General features: G+C 47.9%; 1 protein-coding gene across 4 annotated transcripts in view; it reads left to right on the plus strand.

Moving 5' to 3' along the window:
- LOC135385621 (disintegrin and metalloproteinase domain-containing protein 10-like) overlaps window positions 1–20,351 on the plus strand; it is a 37,068-nt gene that overhangs the window by 8,755 nt on the left and 7,962 nt on the right. For 3 of the 4 annotated variants that reach the window (XM_064615062.1, XM_064615063.1, XM_064615064.1), the window contains exons 5-6: window positions 3,180–3,296; window positions 9,421–9,672. In XM_064615062.1, the coding sequence (XP_064471132.1) occupies window positions 3,180–3,296; window positions 9,421–9,672 (369 nt within the window). The remainder of the gene's footprint in view (window positions 1–3,179; window positions 3,297–9,420; window positions 9,673–20,351) is intronic. The other variant, XM_064615065.1, reaches the window with a different exon arrangement.

A 20,351-nucleotide genomic window follows, 5' to 3' on the forward strand; every position in this document is an offset into this window, starting at 1 on the left:
CAGTTCTCGTATCCTGGGTTCCTCATTTGTCGGCGTTTCGATAATTCGGTTTTGGGACTTTTCGGCCTTGTGATTTTTCGGTGTTTTGATTTTTCGGCCTTCTGGTTTTCGGCCTTATGATTGTTCGATGTTTTGATTTTTCGGCCTTTTGAGTTTCGGTCTTTTGATAATTCGGCCTTGTGAGTTCCGGCCTTATGATTGCCTGATTCAAACATAACAACAACAATAATAACGTCTAAAATGCTAATACGCCAATTCTAACGTCTATAATACCCACACTATAATTCTAACATGACCTAACGTTTAAAATGCCTGCAGACTAATTCTAATCTGACCTAACATCTAAAATGGTGGCAAATTAATTCTAACGGTGAGCAGTTGTCCGACGGGCAATTGTCTGGTGATCAACTGTCCAGTGGCGTTCCATGAAACGGCATTCGATAAAATGGCGCCGATGAAACGTCGTTCGACGAACCGGCGTTCGATGAAATGGGTGGACACCCGATGTGCTTGGGTTGCTTTTCTCAGTGCGCCGTGACTCCTTAGGCAAATAGGCGCATCCCAAACTAACGAAATCATAACAGACATCAGTCCAGCGTCCTTACGGTCAAGCACGTACATCAAGTGTACTACAGGAACTCACGGCAACAGATATAAAGACAAACATTTATACCTTATAACTTCGATTTTTTGGAGAAAACATCGGAGGGAGTTATAAAGTTTGAGATAGGACGAGTTCAGAAAGAACACAACTAGGAGGAGGAGGAGTGTCGTTTTGGGAGGAACCCGAGAGGTCTGCCTGCCTGATTAGGCGGCATGTTTCTCGGGAAGGGAAAGGTGGTGGAGAGGAGGAGAGGAAAGGGTGAAGTGGAAGACCGAGCGGAATCCGCTCGGGGGGAGGATAGCTGCGTCCATGGGAGGTCCAGGGGAACTGTGCCGGCATACGCCTATTACACATCTGAGGGAAACCCAGGAAAAACCCCAGACGGCACAGCCGGCCCGCGGACCTCCCAGTCTCCAAGCGCACGCGTTACCGCTGCGCCACCAGAGCTGGTAACACAACTAGGGACGTGCTATACTTGAGCATACAATGGAACCAAGAATTCGTTCTCCTCTTTCCTCTTAAGCCATTCTGGCCTTTTTTGTCACTGTCAACTTTTTGTCACTGAACTTTGTGTTGTGAAGTCCGTCTTTGGGTCGCTCAGTGAATGCGGATTATTCTCCCACAAGGAGAAAAGTGGGGTCAAAACGCCGAAAATGGTGGGTGGTTTACGCGGAACCGACGCTTTCTTTGTTTCAGTATCTCTTCAGCTTCTAGACCTTGGCAGCGTAGCACTTCCACCATGGTGATATCGGCGCTAAGCCAGTGGTTATAAAACGGTTGGGGGGCTCGTCTTACGGGATGTCGACATGCGAACCACCATAAATGTAGTTTTTTCGTCATTAGCCAGCATTACCAAACATACGCACAAAAACGGCCTGGGCGTCTCGTCAAAGTCCTTCTGTAACAACATGCGTGGCATCATGTTCAGTAAAAGGGGGAAAAGAACCAGAGTCTTCTGTCGGCATTATCTAAACACACGCACAAAAACGGCACGGACATGGCATCTCATCAAATTCCTTTCGTAACAACACGTGTCGCATGGCGCAGTGAAGACAAAAAGGGGGTATGAAACCAAGAAAAAAAAACGAAGAGAGAAACAGTCCATAATGACGCATTGTCCCGCGAAACGACAAAGAAACAAAAACGGGGTATACCTCTCACCGCCCGTGTCCCGGTCCACAGCGCATCGCACACGAATCGGATGACATGCTCAATGAAAGGGAAGGTACACACACACGCGCCAAAAAACGCCCTACTATCACCCAATCACGGGCGCAACGATTCCACGGACGTCTTATCAAGATCACTCTAACAACGCGTGTTCCATATATTTAATAAAACAAACAAACGAGGGCATCGCCCAAGGACGCCGCAAACGCGCCATTCGAAGTCCGTGCCTAACAGGCAATAAATCATGCCCTCATAACACGTTCATTAAAAGCAAAAACAAGCCATCATAAAACGTTCATTAAAAGCAAAAACAAACAAACAAACGCGGGCATCGCACAAGGACGCCGATCATGAAACGTTTATTAAAAGCAAAAACAAGCGAACACAGGAGCCGTCAAAATCCGTCAATTCATTCCACGAAAACAGAAAAAAAAAAGAAAAAAGAGAGACAGAAATGACTCAGTACTTATCGCTGACCATTTTCGCGGTTTCTAGATTCACATAGGGAGCCCCCATGTGCGTCCGCAGCAACCCATGGAGGCTCCCGCATCGAGCAGCGCCATCTCACGGGCCAACTCAGCTCGTGGTGGATGGAACGACCCAGTGGATGTAGCGTCGCCAAAAGCACGTCCCCGTCTACGTTCGAACCTCTGCCCCCAGATGGCACTCAGCCGACTCCGCCCCTCCCACGCGTCGTCCCATTGGCGCGCTCCGGGTGGGCGGGGCGCGCGAGGGAGAGGGAAAATCTCAGGCCAGTTCTCTAGAGAATAGTCGCGTAATGACGCAACAAGCTACTTATTTTACGCTCCTTGCCTTTGCAGAAGTAATTGCAAAATAGAATACACAGCATGTTAAATGAAACAAATCAGGAAAAGGTGCTGACGCCAGAATTCGAACCTGGGCCTTCTGATTTCCGGTCAGATATCCAGCCCAGGCTCGGATCCTGGCATCGGCACCTTTTTCCAGAGTTGTTCGGTTTAATTGATTCTAGGCGTTGGAGGCCTACGTGTTTGTGCCGTCCATGTTTGTAGCCTGCCTCGGCTAATTTCTCGTTTACACAGAATGTGTATTTCAGCACTGAAATCAGTCCCACCACTATGATTACAACCATATAGCTATAAGTGTCTCGAGACGTAGAAAGCTAATTTGTGGTAATTGATTGGATGCGTTGGGTGCATGTTTTAGCAAACACCACACAGAGCTCTAGAAGGCGCCTGTAGCACGGTGGCATAACCACTGCTAGAGATATTAGGCCCGTGTTAGGGCGTGGGGAGAACTAGCGTGCCTTTTTTTCCACCAATGTTTGGGGTGATTATTTATCCTTAGACACACACACTTCTGATTTGCTTGTAATGCATACAACTAGCTTTCATTGATTTACAGCTTTTACGATATACACTTTCAGAAGCATGGACCGCATAACGGGGAACGACGAAGACTCAAACGTGACACACAGGACCCTGATATACGAAGCGAGCGTATTGGAAGTGTAGTTGGCGATCGACGTGACAATGCCAGAACGGTAAGGCACCGGCAGCTACGGTACCTTCTACCGTAAGAGTGGCTGCAGGTAATCTAAAGGGTTTTGAGACTTTGCTGTTAGTGCCTCGTGTTTCCTGTGCGGGCACAGAAGTATTGAGCGTGAAAAAGAATTTCGCGATATGGCGTCCCTAGCGAGGCATCCTCTAGAAGAGGTGGCATCAGAGAAACGGGAGCACCAGTCATACCTCCCATTTTGATCTCAGGAGCACTCCAGGCGAACACACATCAGTCACATACTGCATGGCCGATATCCGCTGAACACTACAGTGATGTGGCTGCATCAATGTGGCTGTATCGCATTCCTGAGCGCGCTCAGGAATGCGATAGCCCCATTGCAGCAACCTTCCGTTTGCACGTTGGCATCGACAAAAAGAAAGGTTTCCTCAATACAATTGTGGGAACTGTCAAGCGTCCTTTGATAAGTGTTGTAGTAGTTTGGCATAGATTAAGCGTAAAGGTCCAAGTGAGGGATATACGAGGGGTGTTCAAGTCAAACGGGGACTTTCTGTCTCCTGTATGTACAAATGGCTCGGGCTACTTCTTTTTCGTCATTTTCACACGCGACAGGCCTCCGCGTTCACCAGGTGGTCGTCCAAAGTTTGTACAATACAGAAGACACATGCTGGACAAGATGGCCGACAACGAGGTGAGCGCGCACATCGAAGAACGAATTGTCATGAAGTTTCTCGTGAATGAAGGCGTAAAGTCATCTGAAATTTACAGAAGACTTAAGGCTCAGTAAGGCCACGATACACTTAGCCGCAGCAAAGCGTTTGAGTGGTGAAAACGGTTCCGAGACGGCCGTACATCAGTGCGGGACGATCCCGGGCGGGGCGGCTTGGAGCTCGGTGTCTGAGTTCCTGAGAACATCCAACTTGTGGAGTGCCTGATCCTCAAGGAGCGACGGATAACATGTCTCGAACTGGCTCGAAAGACGGACCTTTCTGTGGGAACGCTGAACACTATCACTCGTGAACACCTCCAGGTCCGGAAAGTCAGTGCCCTTTGGGTTCCGAGGCAGCTCTCCGTGTTTGACCAGCAGAGAAGACTGGAAATCTCCCAAGAGCTAAGGTACCGTTCCGACACTGAAGGACAGTCGTTCCTTGATCGGATCCTCAGGTGCGATGAAACGTGGGTGCACCATTTCATTCCTGAGTCTAAACGCGCGTCAAAACAGTGGAAGCATCCGCGGGGTCGCCAGCTCCCAAGAAGTTCCGAAGCACCCCGTCTGCGGGTAAGGTCATGGCCACGGTTTTCTGGGACAAGGCTGGCGTTGCTCATGTCGATTGTCTGCCCAGTGGTACCACCATCAATAGTGCATATTACTGCCAGGTTGTCAAGGATGTGCATAAGGCGGTGAAGCAAAAGCGGCCGGGCCTCATCACCAAGGGAGTCCTCCTCCTACAGGACAATGCACGTCCGCATACAGCGCATCTCACGACACGCACCTTACAGGAACTTGGCTGGGAGATGCTGCCACATCCCCCTTACAGTCCAGACATCTCCCCCAGCGATTTCCATCTCTTCGGGCCACTGAAGGCGTTCCTTGGGGACCACCAGTTCAGCTGCGACGACGACGTCAAGAATGCGGTCCGATCATCGCTGCTACGCGCCGGTAAGGATTTCTACGCTGCTGGCATCCAAGCCCTCGTGAAATGCTGAGACAAGTGCATTAGTGCAGCTGGAGATTACGTTGAAAAATAAAAATAATTTCTCGCCTGTAAGTTCATTTTGGTTTTGCGAAAAATGAAAAGTCCCGGTTTGACTTGAACACCCCTCGTATGTGTAGGACGTCGTCTGATAGCAATAAAAGGCATTAGGAGTGACGTGCCTGAGCAGCGATACCTTCCGGACGCAGGCGCGGATCTAGGGGGGTCAGGGATCCGGATCCCCCTCAATTCCAGACTTCAACATGCGGTTGCTGCAAACAGGAGCAGATAGGCTTACAAACAGGTGACCGGGTACGCGACGAACATCTCAGTAAGTCTGTCCACTCCCGTTCGCCGCTAGGGTGTCACTGAGATCAAGAAATACGTCGCTCTGGTGTTCCGTAAACTTTTGTCGGGATCTGTACGTAGCACTTGTCCACAGCGGACCCCCCCCCCCTCCCCTCGGGAAAATCCTAGATCCGCCCCTGTTCGGACGCTGTTTGACAGTTTTTCCGTCGCCTGCGAAAGCCTACCGAAGGAATCGTGTAATTTTACAGTAAGTTCACAAACTAGCTTTTTAACTCCATTAGCGACAACAACTCTATTGGGATGATGGTAATTTGGTTGTTTCATCACCACACGGGGCAGTCGTGGTAATTCGGTGAGAATATAATAATGGGCCTCAGAGTGAGGGCCGACCCAGAGAGGTTAGTAGTAGAGAGTAGTAGAGAGTAGTCCAGAGATTAGTAGCGCTTTCAGGGAACAGCGTAAGTGATGGGCAGTTTGAGGGAAGAGCTACATTAATGCATCATTAATTGTTCGGTGAAATACAGCATCTCGTAGCTGTTTTTCTTGAGAGCTGTCCTTACGACCTAGCAGCTTCTCGTACCTGGTTACCCAAACATGAAGACTTTTCGTTAAATATCTTATACAAGTGTTTAAATATGGGCCATATTTTGATATCTGTAAATATTCCATGCACACAGGCTTGCTCTCATCGTTACATAGTTACTCATTTATCAAGCCTGGATATCTTTGTACAAGCGCGAGAGTTAAACGTCAAAACACCAGAAGGATTATGTAATCTGCAGATTCATGGATGGAGTCTCGGCAACTTCGTGAGTGCGTCGATGATGTCATCACAAAGTTTTTGGGAACCGGTTGAGCCAATACATAGAGACAAAGCCAGATTGCTCGAACGACGTGACGTAACAATTTGGAGTCCGCCAATGACGACCGTGTTTTGAGCGGCCGTAGCTAAGAAAAAACAGCCGCATGGGCAGCAACTGGTAGCCAAAGAAAGGCTGTTCTTCGAAATCGTCCTCCGCGATTGACTGACATCTTGGCTGGTTGCGGCGATTGGCTGACTTTATACGTCTGCGTGCGAATGTGAGGCATTGAAGGGACGGTATAGTGCAGCCGGGGTGATTACGAAACTTATAACTAGCCAAATCTATATTCACGAGTGCTATAGACATACAACAGTCAAAGTTTCATTCTGAGTAGCGAAGTCGTTTTCGAGGAATTTGTCAAAACCTGCCGTAATAGCAGACCACGAAACCTGCACTTCACTCATGCAACATCACACATGACATCGGCCTGCGGATAGGTCGCCCATTGGCTGAGCGAAGGACAAAGCAGATGTCGTCAGTTGTTGCCGTTGCAATGGCAGTTGTAACTTGTAGAAGGATCGTGGGTTGAGTCATCTCTCTAAGCTCCCTTTTGCTCTCGAAATCGGTACGCTCAGACAAAACATAAGAACTGCAACCACAGACGTATATCTCCGCGAGCTCAGGATGTAGCCAGTGCATTGACTGTCGGGCTTCCGAGAATGTGGGGCATACACGGACACGTGAACGTTAGGTTACGTGTTTTCTTTTCGCGAGTATTTCGCGTTTTTTCATAAACAAGCACCCCTTCTCCATGTACGTCGCCAGCGACACTTGATTTCTAAATATAATCTAATATATAATTCTTAATATGATCTAAATACGACACGCGCGTAATATATTTTTTGGCCGGAGCTGTAATGCGACTGTGCGCGCGAACGACGAATGACTTCAGATTTGTGGGTGGAGTGATTGACACAGTTCTAAACTAGTAAGTAGGCGACTTCTTAGAATATGTGTCCCGCTTGAGAACTGAAACAAAACGTACCAGAGTTCCCACGGTCCCCAGTCACATCTGAAAGTTGTTTGCTCACGCCAGTGCACTTGCGCGTGCAAAAGCAGACGATTTCTTCATCCAATCACGAACTTTCCCGCGGGGCGACGTATCCGTTCTTACTGTTGCCAACACAGATCGCGATATGCTGTGCAATCTTTATCAATTTTTGTCATTTATCTAGTAACAGTGACGTGTTTTGTCGGGTAAATTCACAATATTCCATTTTCAACGAAAGGGCAATCGAATGGTACACTTTGTGAGAACGGCAGGGGGTACGAGACCGTCCCTTGAAGCAGGCTTTCTTTATCTAGATGGTAGTATGGAGTTTGCAGGAACCGGAGCGGTGCATACGGTCGATCGGTCGGTCGGTGCGGAGTCCAGAGGCAAGGAACCGACCGGAGACTCTACAAAAAGAGTTTTCGGGAACCGAAGGGGAACAACCGCAGCCATTCGTGTCGTGCCATCTCTCGTTACGAATAAAAGGAAGGCGAACCTTCTACTAGAAGTCGAGCATAGCCCACCCTAACTCAAAAGGGATAGGACATGGCTACTACTATTACCACTGCTACTACTAGGAAAACATTTTTCCGATGACCTTTCACAGAACAATAATAACCGTATTCCCACACGTACATTCGACTGATAAGATATTGTACAATCTAAGAAATGCAACATTTGAACCGTTTCAGGTGTCACCACAGCATCCCCACATAGATTGGCATTCAAAATGGCAGCTGTTGTTTTTCTGCTATTTTCTACGGCGAGTTTCTTACCTTTACAGGGTATCCGCACGAGCGACTTTATCTGGCGAGATGTCGTCAAAGGAGAGCGAGAAGGAAAGCACGCGCCAACGAGATATCGCGGAAGAAATGCCGAGCGCATCCGAACGACGTCTGAAGTGACGGTGGAGTTACTCAAAAGCGCGACGGAGGACGGCGCTGAAGACAGCGCAGCTAGCCGACGCAGTTTCTCATGGTAGAAATTCCGTGGAGCGCGTACAGAAGCACCCAATAAACTATGACGACGACGCTCCTGTCGCCCTCGCGCCTCCGCCGATATCTCGCCCGAAAAAGTCGCTCGTACGGATACCTGGTCAATCTGACTAACGATGAACCAGAAACATCAACACACCGCGAGCTTTCCGTTTGTGAGGAACATTATGCCATCCACTTGGCTGGTGCCAAGTAAATGAAATCCATCAAGGTGGCGGCGGCGGCCATGTTTCAGCATCGTTGAGGAGTCCCCGAAAGAGAACGATCGGAAGCGAACCTATCGTGACCTCGAAGGGGCCAGGACTTTCGCCGCGCGGGAAGGATAATCCCCACGTGGTAAAGCGCATGCGAGTCGCTCCCGTCTCTCCCAACTGATCATACCGGGTGGGCTCAACCGGTTCCCAAAAACTCCCTATTGGTTGAGAGAGAAATGAGCGACGGGCATGCACTTTACCTCGTCAGATGCCGCACTTTACCTCCCCGCGCGGCGATACTCCTGACAGCCTCCCGGTGGCGATCAGTTCGCTTCCGGTCGTTCTCTTTTGAAGACTCTTCCGAACAAAGCTGAAGTATGGCCGACGCCAGTGCGATGGATTCCATCTACTCTGCAGTCGTCAAGTATTCGGCGAATGGCGTAATACTTCCTCACAATGTTCCGATCCTCAAAAACCTCGTGATAATATTTCTGGTTCAGCGTGAGACTGCAGGTCAGAAGGTGGACATAGAAAAGACTGCGCTTTCCATCTTGAATGCCGTTCCATCGGGGATGCTGTGAAGATTTACAGACCGGTTCAAACGTTCGAATACATAAATTGTACAATGCATTTTCGGGAGATTTTTCGTGTGGGAGATTTCGCCACATGTATCGTAGCGGTTCTGCTACTCCGGTTCCCGAAAACACTGTCTGGCGAGATCCGATCAATTCCTTGTCGCTGGTCCATGCACCGACCGACCGACCGACCGACCGATCGACCGCACGCACCACTATACGGTTCCTGAAAACCCCTCTCGACCACATTACGAGTTCTAGCATGTCTAATACGTCACCCGACCACTGTGGCGTCACCCATCGTGAAAGCAGTCTCGCGACGTAAAGCCACTAAAAGGCACATCACCTTCGTAAAAAATTTGTGGTTTCACATGTAACTGAGAGCTCGAAAGGTCCAATGTCGGCATGTCTAAGAAGCCTAACTATTTTTGTAATTTGTACTCAGCAAATAACTTTTGAGCATTGGTCTGGTAATGTCTGATCCCAGTTCAGTGTTCCACATGGTTTGAGAATGTTGCCTTTGTGCAGCTGCCCTTGAAGCAATGGAATGGGAACGCAACAGCCCGTCGGGCACTGGTCTCACGGCGTGTTTGCAATATGAGGCTGAGCATAGACCACCATCTTTATGGGTACTTTGCCTTCCTACAGCCCGATGAACAACATATAATAAAGCAAATAACAGCTCTCATCGCTTCACACGTCGCTCGAGCGAACGAGATTTATGGTGGAACCAACTTCGGCGGCGTGCAGAACATCAGCTTCGTCGTTCAACGAATCGTGGTGAGGGTCCGCATTGATACACTGGGAGGTAATGTGCTGTTTCTGTGTCATGACTGATGTCACCAAATTCGACACGTCCACTGTGTCAGAGAGCACGCTAAATGAAATCACTAGAGCCCGGATTTTTAGGCACAAAAAAACCTTGTTTTAGGTGCCTATGAAAGGGGCTAAAATCCAGATTTAGGCACTAAAAATGGCAATATAGGCACAATAAATTGCTGATTATTGCCAATCTGTAGCTCAGAAATCTGTAGCTTTTTAATCTGTAGCTCTGAAAGTGCAAAAACTAAGTGAATAAATCAGTTCCATCCGGAAGAACAATACCTATAAATGAGAGTTTTGCCAATGTATTTGCTGCACGAACTGCAAAACTTGCAGCCTACTATGGGCACAGGGCTTCTAGACATTGCCACTGGTTCCACGGCACTTCTCAGACGGACTCGCGGGCAGCATACTGACGATAGCGGAGTGGGTTTCGAGCATCTGAGGCTTTAGTCTAACGCGCAAATTTCTTAGTCCTCGAACGTTCTTCAACTTCGCTTTCTGGATGCCGTTTTCGGCATTACCACAAGGCTCCCAATGGCAGGCATATATGCAGGATCAAGTCTGCTCACACTGGGTGCGGCGTCACTTTCCCTCTTGTACGAATACCTATGGCCCTGACTGCCTGCGCGGAGGGCAGCTTCCTCAGGCTGCCAAACTGTAGGGATTATACCGGACCTGTAACTACACTCGTACGTCACGTCCCCTCATCCGCACTTTACCGTGTGTCCAATTCGTTGTAAAAAAAGGAGAGAGAAGGGATTAAATAGTTCTAGATTGCGACAAAACCGTTACGAAACGACCCAGCAACCCAATGCTGGAAGCGAGAGAAAGAACGAGCAAGCAACCCGAGTAACTAATTTTCAATTATCAGCAACAAGTCCAGAAGCGAAGCTGGAAATATACATCGGTAGCCATCCAGTACCCACCAACGCCCGTGGCATAGTGGTTAGGATGGCCGCTTTCCACGCCTAGACTGGGAGGTGACGCGGGTTCGAATCCCTGCACTGGCTGTGCTGTCTGGGGTTTTATGGCAGACTTTCCAGACGAATGTCTGCACAGTTCCTTGAAGTCGGCCCAGGATGCATACTAACCCCACTCCTTCCTGCTGTCCTCCCTCCATCTGTCGGCATGTGTACGCCTCTCATAGCCACAGTTGGTTCGCGGCGCTAGCACAAAAGCAGAAGTTCAGCACCATTAAGATACTCGCTTTTTTTCAAGCGATCCATGGTTTCAAAAGTACGTATGACGTGACCGATGTCCGTTTCGCCACGCTATAGGGCTATTATAGGCATTTTTTTATGTTTAACCGAGTTTTAGGCATCTACGCTAAAATAGGCACTAACGCCATTATAGGCATTTATAGGCACTATCAAATCGATACAGGATGAGGTTCCCAGCACCCAGTTCGTGCTCCTGTATTGAAAAGGCACTATTTGAACCACACGAAAAAAATGGGCATTTGCCTGGGATTCCGGGGTCTACTAATCACTGATGGGAATACGTAGAAGGTACCTGCCTCGTCACCAGCTTCCCAATGTTATCAACGTGACAGCAGAAAACTATTTGCTCATGCCTCACATATATCCCACATTGCCCATTGTTCTACTCCGCTACTGTACACACAATACCGCATATATAATTGCCTCAAAGTGTTTCTATCTCTCCTCATGGCTACTACAGAGTAGGCTGAACTCTTACTGGGAAACACACTACAAACTTTGTCGAGGTTGCAATTGAGTGTCACAATTTAAAGAGTTCAGGTAAGAAGGTAATCGAATAACTGAGGTGTTAATAAGTAGCATATGACATCTCGGACCTCTATAGGATGCGCCCACAGTTTGATATTCTCTGAGGTTTCGATATCTTGGAAGTGTCAGCGACGTAGCCGATTCCATAGACGCTCAGGTTGGACCCCGACACTGACGGTCGCGGCTATTCTGTTACCGTTCTGTTATCTCCACAAGAATGTCTGTACAGGTTTCTCCGGGATCGGATGACGAGGCACAATAATTCTCTTCTCCTAGACTTCTCTGTTGTTCCCCTTCCCCATTTGTTCACGTTTGTGTTGCGTTGTACGGTCAAACACACATTCTCTCGAAGACAGTGTGTAACCACTGTGTGACTAACTACCTAAAATGTATTAATTAGCTCTTTAATGAGGGGCTCTCAGGCAACAGTTGAGTAGCAGAATGGGAAGCAATCCTTGTTTAAAGCACACAGACACACACACACATATATATATATATATATATATATATATATATATATATATATATATATATATATATATATACACAGGGTGTCCCACCTAAGTGTATAGATTTTTTAAAAATATATATAACACTTTTTCCAAGATGAAAGCTATTGCAATATAGCATATGCTGAAGGGCACTCCCTAGGAGGGCATTAGCAAAGTCCAAAGGCAATGTCTTAATTAACTTGTTAATTATAAAAGCTACAAAGTTGTCCCAATGAGAACATCTGTTCCTTTCGGTCACCTGATATCGTAGCCGTTTCCAGAACAAAAATCCGTTCGATAGATCGCCCGCAAAAAATTCGTGAAGGAACGCCATTTTTTCCTTTATTTTGTTCATTGCGCTTCTTAGAAGACGCGACTTTCCTTCATCCCCAATGTGAGAGGGAGAGAGAGCGCACTATCGCCTCTGGCGTCCTGGAAAAAGATTAAAAGGAAACAGAATGTGCAACCCAAGATAAGGCCAGTTCCGATAGAGTCACCCGATACGTTTGTTTTTTTGTTTCCGCAAGTTAAAGCTCATCTTCGACGCATGAGGCGGCACTGTGCTCCTTACCCCTCTCAAGTTGGGAGGAAATACGCGTCTGCGAAGATGCGCAATGAGCAAAATAAAGAAAAAATCCATGGAAAAAGATGGAACGGATTTTTGTTCTGAAAACGGCTACGATATCAGGTGACCGAAAGGAACAGATGTTCTCATTGGGACAACTTTGTAGCTTTTATAATTAATAAGTTAATTAATGAAAGTTAATTAAGAGATTGCCTTTGGACTTTGCTAATGCCCTCCTAGGGAGTGCCCTTCAGCATATGCTATATTGCAATTAAATTCATCTTGGAAAAAGTATTATATATATTTTTAAAAAATCTGTATACACTTAGCTGGGACACCCTGTATATACTAGGTGAAAGGGGTTCGGACGATCGCGAATGTATGTCGCTGAAATGAAAAATGAAACACAGACTAAGAAGGTACGGGAAGTAAGAAAAAGGGGGGATAATTTATTTACAGCTAGCACAAGGGCTAAAATGGTTGTCTACGTTACGGCGGAAGCTCCGCCTTCGTCAGGACCAAAATGTCAGTGATTCACAGAGCTTATAAAGGCTTGCATAGTGACGTCATCGGGAAAGGGAAAAAACCCGCCACCTGGCGGTTGTCAATGGGTCACGTTCGAGACTGTTGTCTTGTCAGGTTCAAGTGCGAGGTCATCGTCCTTGGGGGAGTGACTTTGTCCAGGTTGTGTCACCGGTCCAGCTGAAAAGGTATTGGAAAAAGTGTCTTATCTACGAGGTTAGACTTCTTATTGTTGATAGCATGCCGGGGTCTTCGTTAATGGTCGATTGGAATTAGTAGATTTGGTAGGATTCGCGTTGCTCTCGGGAGTGCTTCGAGTTGAAGTTTGACTGGAGAATAAAGATTGATTCATCCTAATAGAATGACCCGGCGGCTTGAAATGGCGGGAAACTGGAAGATAAGGTTTTTGGTGTCATCCGATCGGTGGTTGTTGAATCTGACTCTGAAAAGTTTTTTTCTGGCCCACATATTGTGCTTGGCATGCGTTACATTGGATTGCATAGATGACGTTTGAGGAATTGCAGTCTAGGTCTGCAAGGATCTTGGCCGTAAAATTAGAGTTTGTACTTTTAACTTCCTGCGTTGTCTGCATTTGTTTGCAAATCTGACAACGCCTGCCATTACATGGGCGACAACCAGTCGAAGGACTTATCGTACTGTTTTCTTTGGAGCGGACTAAGTTATCCTGCAGATTACGTGTACGTCTGTAGGCGACACGTGGTGATTCGTGAACAATTTCCTTAGTGCGTTCGGACTGGAGGAGGATACCGTGGTGACGATAACGATTCTACGACGATTACGACGATTCTACATGCTCCCGAAAATTCACAAACCGGGAAATGCCGGATGCCCAGTCGTTTCTTGTAATGGAACAGCCACAGAAAATCTCTCTAGCTTTGTAGACTGTCTCCTTAAAGACGAACCCCCACAACTGCCGTCGTATATTAAGGACGCTAATCACTTCAAGTACTAAACCAATGTCAGTCACCTGCTTCTAGTCTCCTAGTTACGGTAGACGTGTCATCCTTATACACCAATATCCCACACGAAGACTGCATCACCGCAGCAGAAACTGCTTTCTCAAGGTACTCAGATTCCCCTTGTGATGCGACTGTGCTATCTACTCTACTGAAACTGATCCTGAGGAACAACAACTTCGAATTTAATGGCAGACAATATATACAAATCAACGGCACAGCTATGGGCACAAAGATGGCACCCAGTTATGCAAATATATTCATGGGCGCTTTGGATGAAAATTTCTTAAGCCAGTGCAAGCTAAAACCAACTCACTGCAAACGTTACCTGGGCGACATATTGATAATCTGACCACACTCGGAAGACAGCCTTGTAGATTTTATACGCAACTTCAACTTCCACCCATCCATTAACTTCACTCATTCTTATTCAGCCACTACTGTTAACGTCCTAGATGTTCAAGCTAAATTCACTGTTATGATTGCGCATTTTCCATGATACTCCGCTATCAGATGTTCTCTCGAGTCTTATCTTGTTGACATGTTTTATCTGCCTGTTTCCTGTACCCGCAAGGCGGTTTCCGTCGACGGAAGTGTTGTTGGTTTGGAACGAGGTAGGATGGTCCCTCATTTTGATCGGCGGCTCGCGACATAACATGTTGGCGACGAGCGTGAACTGCGCATTGCGGGCAGGATGAGCGTCTTCAGTCTCAAACCGCCGGCCCCGTTCCTTCCATTGCCGGGCGAGCCAGAGACTCCCTGGGAGCTGTGGCGCAGTGTCTTTTTGAATTACCTGACAGCCGTTGAGGATGGGACGTTTACACCGACACGGAAGAGGGCACTTCTTATACATTGCTTGGGCCCGGAGGAATAACGCATATTCCAAGCGTTGGATACGACGTCCGTTCCAGAACCAGAAGTTAAAAGTGACAGCGAGGCGCCAGACTTGCTGGCGCAGACCTTGAGCATCCTCGACAAGAGATTCAAGAGTGCGTCTAACGTTGCGGTACTTAGGCACCAGTTCCGTGCGAGACGGCAGCAACTTGATGAATCCACACAAGCCTTCGTGGGAGAATTGAAGTGTCTCGACGCGAAGTGCAACTACGGAACTTTTGAAAATGAGGCCATAAAGGATCAGCTACTAGAAGGCACGGCGGTCCCTGGATTGCGTGAACGACTTCTACTGGACGGTGGACGTCTTTCACTGGAAGGCGCAGTTGCGATGGTTACCTCATACGAAGATGGCACAAAAGCGGCAAAAGAATTCCAGCGACCGACAGAAGTTCAGAACATCGACGGGAGACCTCCGTACAGGAGGGGCAACTCGCAAAGGAAAATTGCACACAAGAACTACTCAGCGTCCAGACCAACGTATCGGCGAACGGGTAAGCGGTTGACATGTTTTCGCTGTGGACAAGTGGGACATTTTGCCAACGATAGCAAGTGCAAAGCAATCGGGAAGAAGTCCAGAAAACGCGGCAAAGTTGGTCATTTTAGGAAGATGTGCGGAAGAATGCATGTGGACACTGTTGAGTCCGAAGAGGATAAATTTATGGTCCTAAAAATCGGCGATGGACATGAAGAGAAGATATGTGTTGAAGTTGCCGTAGAAGGTGTTCCCGTGAACATCACAGTTGATACTGGTTCAGCCAGCGGCTTCATTGATTAGCCAGAGCATTTATAATAAGCTACACCGGAAGCAACCGTTGTCGAAGCCTCCACGTCGGCTTGTGAATTACAGTGAAGAGCAAATACCGGTACAGGGCTGCTTCCAAGCCAAGGTCGATTTTAACGGCAAGTCAGTTACTTAACATCTGCATCCACGGAGAGTCTCTTCAGTGTCTCCATGTCAGCAGTTGTGACGTCTTGCCACCGGACCTGAGAAAGCAATTTGGACACCTGTTCGACAGTCGAATCGGGTTAGCCAGAGGGTTCACGCACAAGGTGCAACAAAAGGAGGGTGCGAACCCAGTAGCATCGAAGTTGCGTCGCCTACCCCTGAAACTTAGAGAACAAGTATCTTAAGAGTTAAAGAGACTAGAGCACAAGGGCATTATAGAACCGGTAGATGCACCACAGTGGGTGACGCTAATCGTGGTGCTCCAGAAGGACGGCAGCATCCGGTTGTGTGTTGACCTGCGGGAAGTCAACAAAGCAGTTGTGGCCGACTCCTATCCACTACCCAACGTCGAAGAACTTCTCAATTCCTTGTCCGGAGCAAAGCATTTTGCCAAGAAAGATCTGGCGTCTGCGTGCTACCAGGTCGAACTGCACAAAGATAGCAGACATTTGACTACTTTTATTACATACGAAGAACTCTACAGGTTCCGTCGAGTATGCTTCGGACTTGCGTCAGCACCATCTGTGTTCCAGAAGCTTATGGCTCATCTTCTGCGAGAGTGTCCGGGAGTCGTCGTCTAGCTTGATGATATTGTAGTTTTTGGCAGCACCAGGAAGGAGTACCGGCAAACCCTGCGAACTGTACTCGAAAGAATAGCATCAGTGGGGTTGACCCTGAACAAGAAATGCGTATTTGATACGGAAGAAATTCAGTTTCTTGGACATCGACTGTGCTCCGGAGGAATTTTGCCTCTTCAATCGAAGATTGATGCCATTACTGAGGCCCCGGTGCCCCAGAATGTGGACGCGCTCCGCTCATTTCTTGGCCTCATTGGTTATTATGCGCGCTTTATACCGCGCTATGCCCACGTTGTGGAACCCCTACGTATGCTCTTGAGGAAGGGGACGGCCTACGAGTGGAGCAAGGAAGCCGGAGATGCCTTCAGTAACGTCAAGCGATTGCTCGCAGCAGCTGGCCTGTTGTCCCCATTCGACACACGGTTACCCGTCATTGTGACCACAGATGCTTCGAGCTATGGTATTGGAGCAGTACCACAGCAGAAAGCCAAGAATGAGCTGCGCACTATCGCCTTTGCGTCACGGACTCTGTCTGACGCAGAACGCGCCTATTGAACAGGGGAACGTGAAGCACTCGCATGCGTCTGGGCATGTGAAAAGTGGCATGTGTATCTGGTTGGGGCAGACACTTCTCATAGCGGACGGTCCATCGAGCGTTCGTCACTCTTCTCGCAACTCTGGGGCAGGGTCGGCGACCACTGCGCATTGTGCGGTGGATTCGCACGGCTTCTCAATTACCAGTTCACTGTGGGACACGAAAAGGGTTTGGAGAACATCATTGCAGATGCCCTATCAAGATTGCCACAGCCAGGCAACGAAGAAACAAAATTTGAAGAAATCGTCTATCGTGGAATTCGACTTGCTTAACCAATGCTGAAGTTCAGCGTGCTACGGAGTAAGATCGTACATACTACAAGCTAGATACTACAAGCGGTCATGGTCTACGCGAAAACGTCATGGCCTTTCAAACGGGATCTGCATGAAGATGAAGCTTCGATTTACAAGTTGCGGGATGAACTCTCTTTATTCGACGGACTGCTCTTTAGTGGGGAGAGACTGGTCATCCCTAAGTCGTTGACGTCAAGAGTGATCGTACGAGCGCACGAGTCTCACCAAAGCGTCGTCAGGAATAAACATAGGATACGTGAGGCTTACTGGTGGAAGGGCCTGGATCGCGAATTCGAGGAGTACGTCAAAGACTGTGGGGTTTGCCAGGCAGCAGACAAGTCCGTCAAGACCGCTCCTGCGCCGTTGCAGCCCGTTCTTCTACCCCGAGGACCCTGGTAGAAGTTGGCTATCGACATCATCGGCCAATTTGAAAACGCACCACACGGATGCAGGTTTGCAATTTCACTCACGGACTATTATAGCCGCCGGTGGCCGGAGGTCGCTCTTTCAGAATGTGTGACGTCAAAGGAGGTCATCAGATTCCTTCTACGGGTGTTCAGTCGTGAGGGGTTGCCTGAGGAACTTGTTTCGGACCAGGGCCCACAATTCATTTCTTCGATGTTCAAGCAGTTTTTGGACGAACGAAGCATCAAGCACGCATTTTCTTCGGTTTATTATCCCCAGGCCAATGGCTTAATTGAAAGGTTCAACAGCGTCATCAAAGATCAAGTCCACCTAGCAGTCTTGCAGAGGAAACCGGTGGCCGAAGTAGTTGAACAAGCACTTCTAGTGTTTCGGTGCACTCCACATGCAACGACGGGCTGCGCTCCAGCCGTACTGCTCCACGGTCGACTGCCACGAACCCCGTTGAACGTTATCGGACTACCAGTACCTTCGCCAGAGGTGAGGGATGTTCGCGCTCATGGATGTTCGTCAAGAGAAGATGAAGCGAAAACAATGTGGAAGTGGGTCTTTTTTGCTTCAAGGTCGACGCGTGTGGAACGCTTCAAAATTAGTGCGGTACCCCTGTTCTCTTTCTGATGGTTCCCTGAGCTGTCCATTGTGGCGGCCATCGACAGGTGATGCGGGAAGTGGTTCCCTGGATGCCAGTACGGAGCACTGTGCTGAAGTGCCTGCAGCACAGCTGGACCTAGCAGAAGAATCATCCGCCGAGACCAACATGGAGCTCGCAACCGATGCATCGTCATCCCAGCCAGAACAACCGGAAGAGCTGGCCGGTGATCATCAGGCAGCGGAGGACATATTGAGTAATGTGGGTACAGCACCGTCCCAGACTGAAGCACAACCCACTGAGGAGCAACGTCCAGAGAACGCAGAGTCTGAACCAGTGCAGCTAAGACCTCAACGAACACGTCGTAAGCCGGCATATCTCCAGGACTATATTTTACAGTAGTTTTTTTTTCCCTCTTTTTAGATATGTTGGGTTTAAATTTGAATGTTTCTGTTGGCGACTAACTGTACTAACCTCTAACAAACAAACTAATTAAGGGGGGAAGAGATGTTATGATTGCGCATTTTCCATGGTACTCCGCTGTCAGATGTTCTTTCGAGTCTTATCTTGTTGACATGTCTTTATCTACCTGTTTCCTGTAGCGGATTCATTAGCGGTTTCCTGTAGCGGATTTCCGTCGACGGATTCATTAAAAGGAAGTTTTCAGTAATAAGGGGTTGTTGGTTTCGAACGAGGTAGGATGGTCCCTCATTTTGATCGGCGGCTCGCGACATAACATTCGCTAATGGCGGTTTAACAACTGATCTGCTCCGTAAGCCGACCGATTCGCAACAAAGCTATCCAAAGCTATCATCCGCGGCACACAAAACTGGCCATCTCTTATAGTCAAGCCCTTCGATACAGGAGAATCTGCTCAAATGATGACGATCTGGAAAAAGTCTAGAACAGCTGCAACAAAGTTTCGTTGATCGTCAATATCCACTGAACCTAGTGCAAGATGCTCTCAACAGGGATCGCATTAGCTTGTTTGAAAACGGGAAAAATTAACTCTAAAACCAATTCGGTAAACTTAACTCTAACATTCACCGGAAATATCCCAAACATTGACAGCACACTTAATCGTCCCATAGTATCCTCCTTCAGTCCGAACGCACTAATGAAATTTTTCCCGAACCACCACATGTCACTTACAGACGTACACGTAATTTGCATGATAACTTAGTCCGCTCCAAAGTAAACAGTGCGATAAATCCATCGACTGGTTGTCACCGATGTAATGGCCGACGTTGGCAGATTTGCAGACTAATGCAAACCACGCAGGAAGTCAAAAGTACAAACTCTAACCGCCAAGATCATTGCAGACCTAGACTGCAATTCCGCAAACGTCATCTATGCAATCCAATGTAACGCATGTCAAGCACAATATGTCGGCCAGACAAAAACTTATTTTAGAGTCGGATTCAACAACCACCGATCGGACGTCACCAAAACATCTTCCAGGTTCCCGCCATTTCAAGCAGCCGGGTCATTCTATTAACGATGTATCAATCTTTATTCTCCAGTCTAACTTGTTGCGCCAGAAAACTCCAAACTCCACTCAAACTTCTACTCTGACCACTCCCGAGAGCAACGCAAATCCTACCTGATCTACAAATTCCAATCGACCATTAACCAAGACCCCGGCATGCTATAAACAATAAGAAGTCTAACCTCGTAGATAAGACACTTTCTCCAATTCCTTTTCAGCTGGACCGGTGACACAACCTGGACAAAGCCACTCCCCCAAGGACGATGACCTAACACTTGAACCTGACAAGACAGCATTCTCAAACGTGACCCATTGACAACCGCCAGGTGCCCGGAATTTTCCCTTTCCCAATAACATCACTATGCAAGCCTTTATAAGCTATGTGTATCACTGACATATTTTTGTCCTGACGAAGGCGGAGCTTCCGCATCGTGCATCGTCACAGATGCTTGCCTGCGCCATCTTAAGGTGGGCCTTTAGGCGTAGAGTACATTGCCATTGGTTAAAACTGGGAAAAGGGTCAT

This window comes from Ornithodoros turicata, chromosome 2, assembly GCF_037126465.1.
Source record: "Ornithodoros turicata isolate Travis chromosome 2, ASM3712646v1, whole genome shotgun sequence".
Classification (NCBI taxonomy): domain Eukaryota; kingdom Metazoa; phylum Arthropoda; class Arachnida; order Ixodida; family Argasidae; genus Ornithodoros; species Ornithodoros turicata.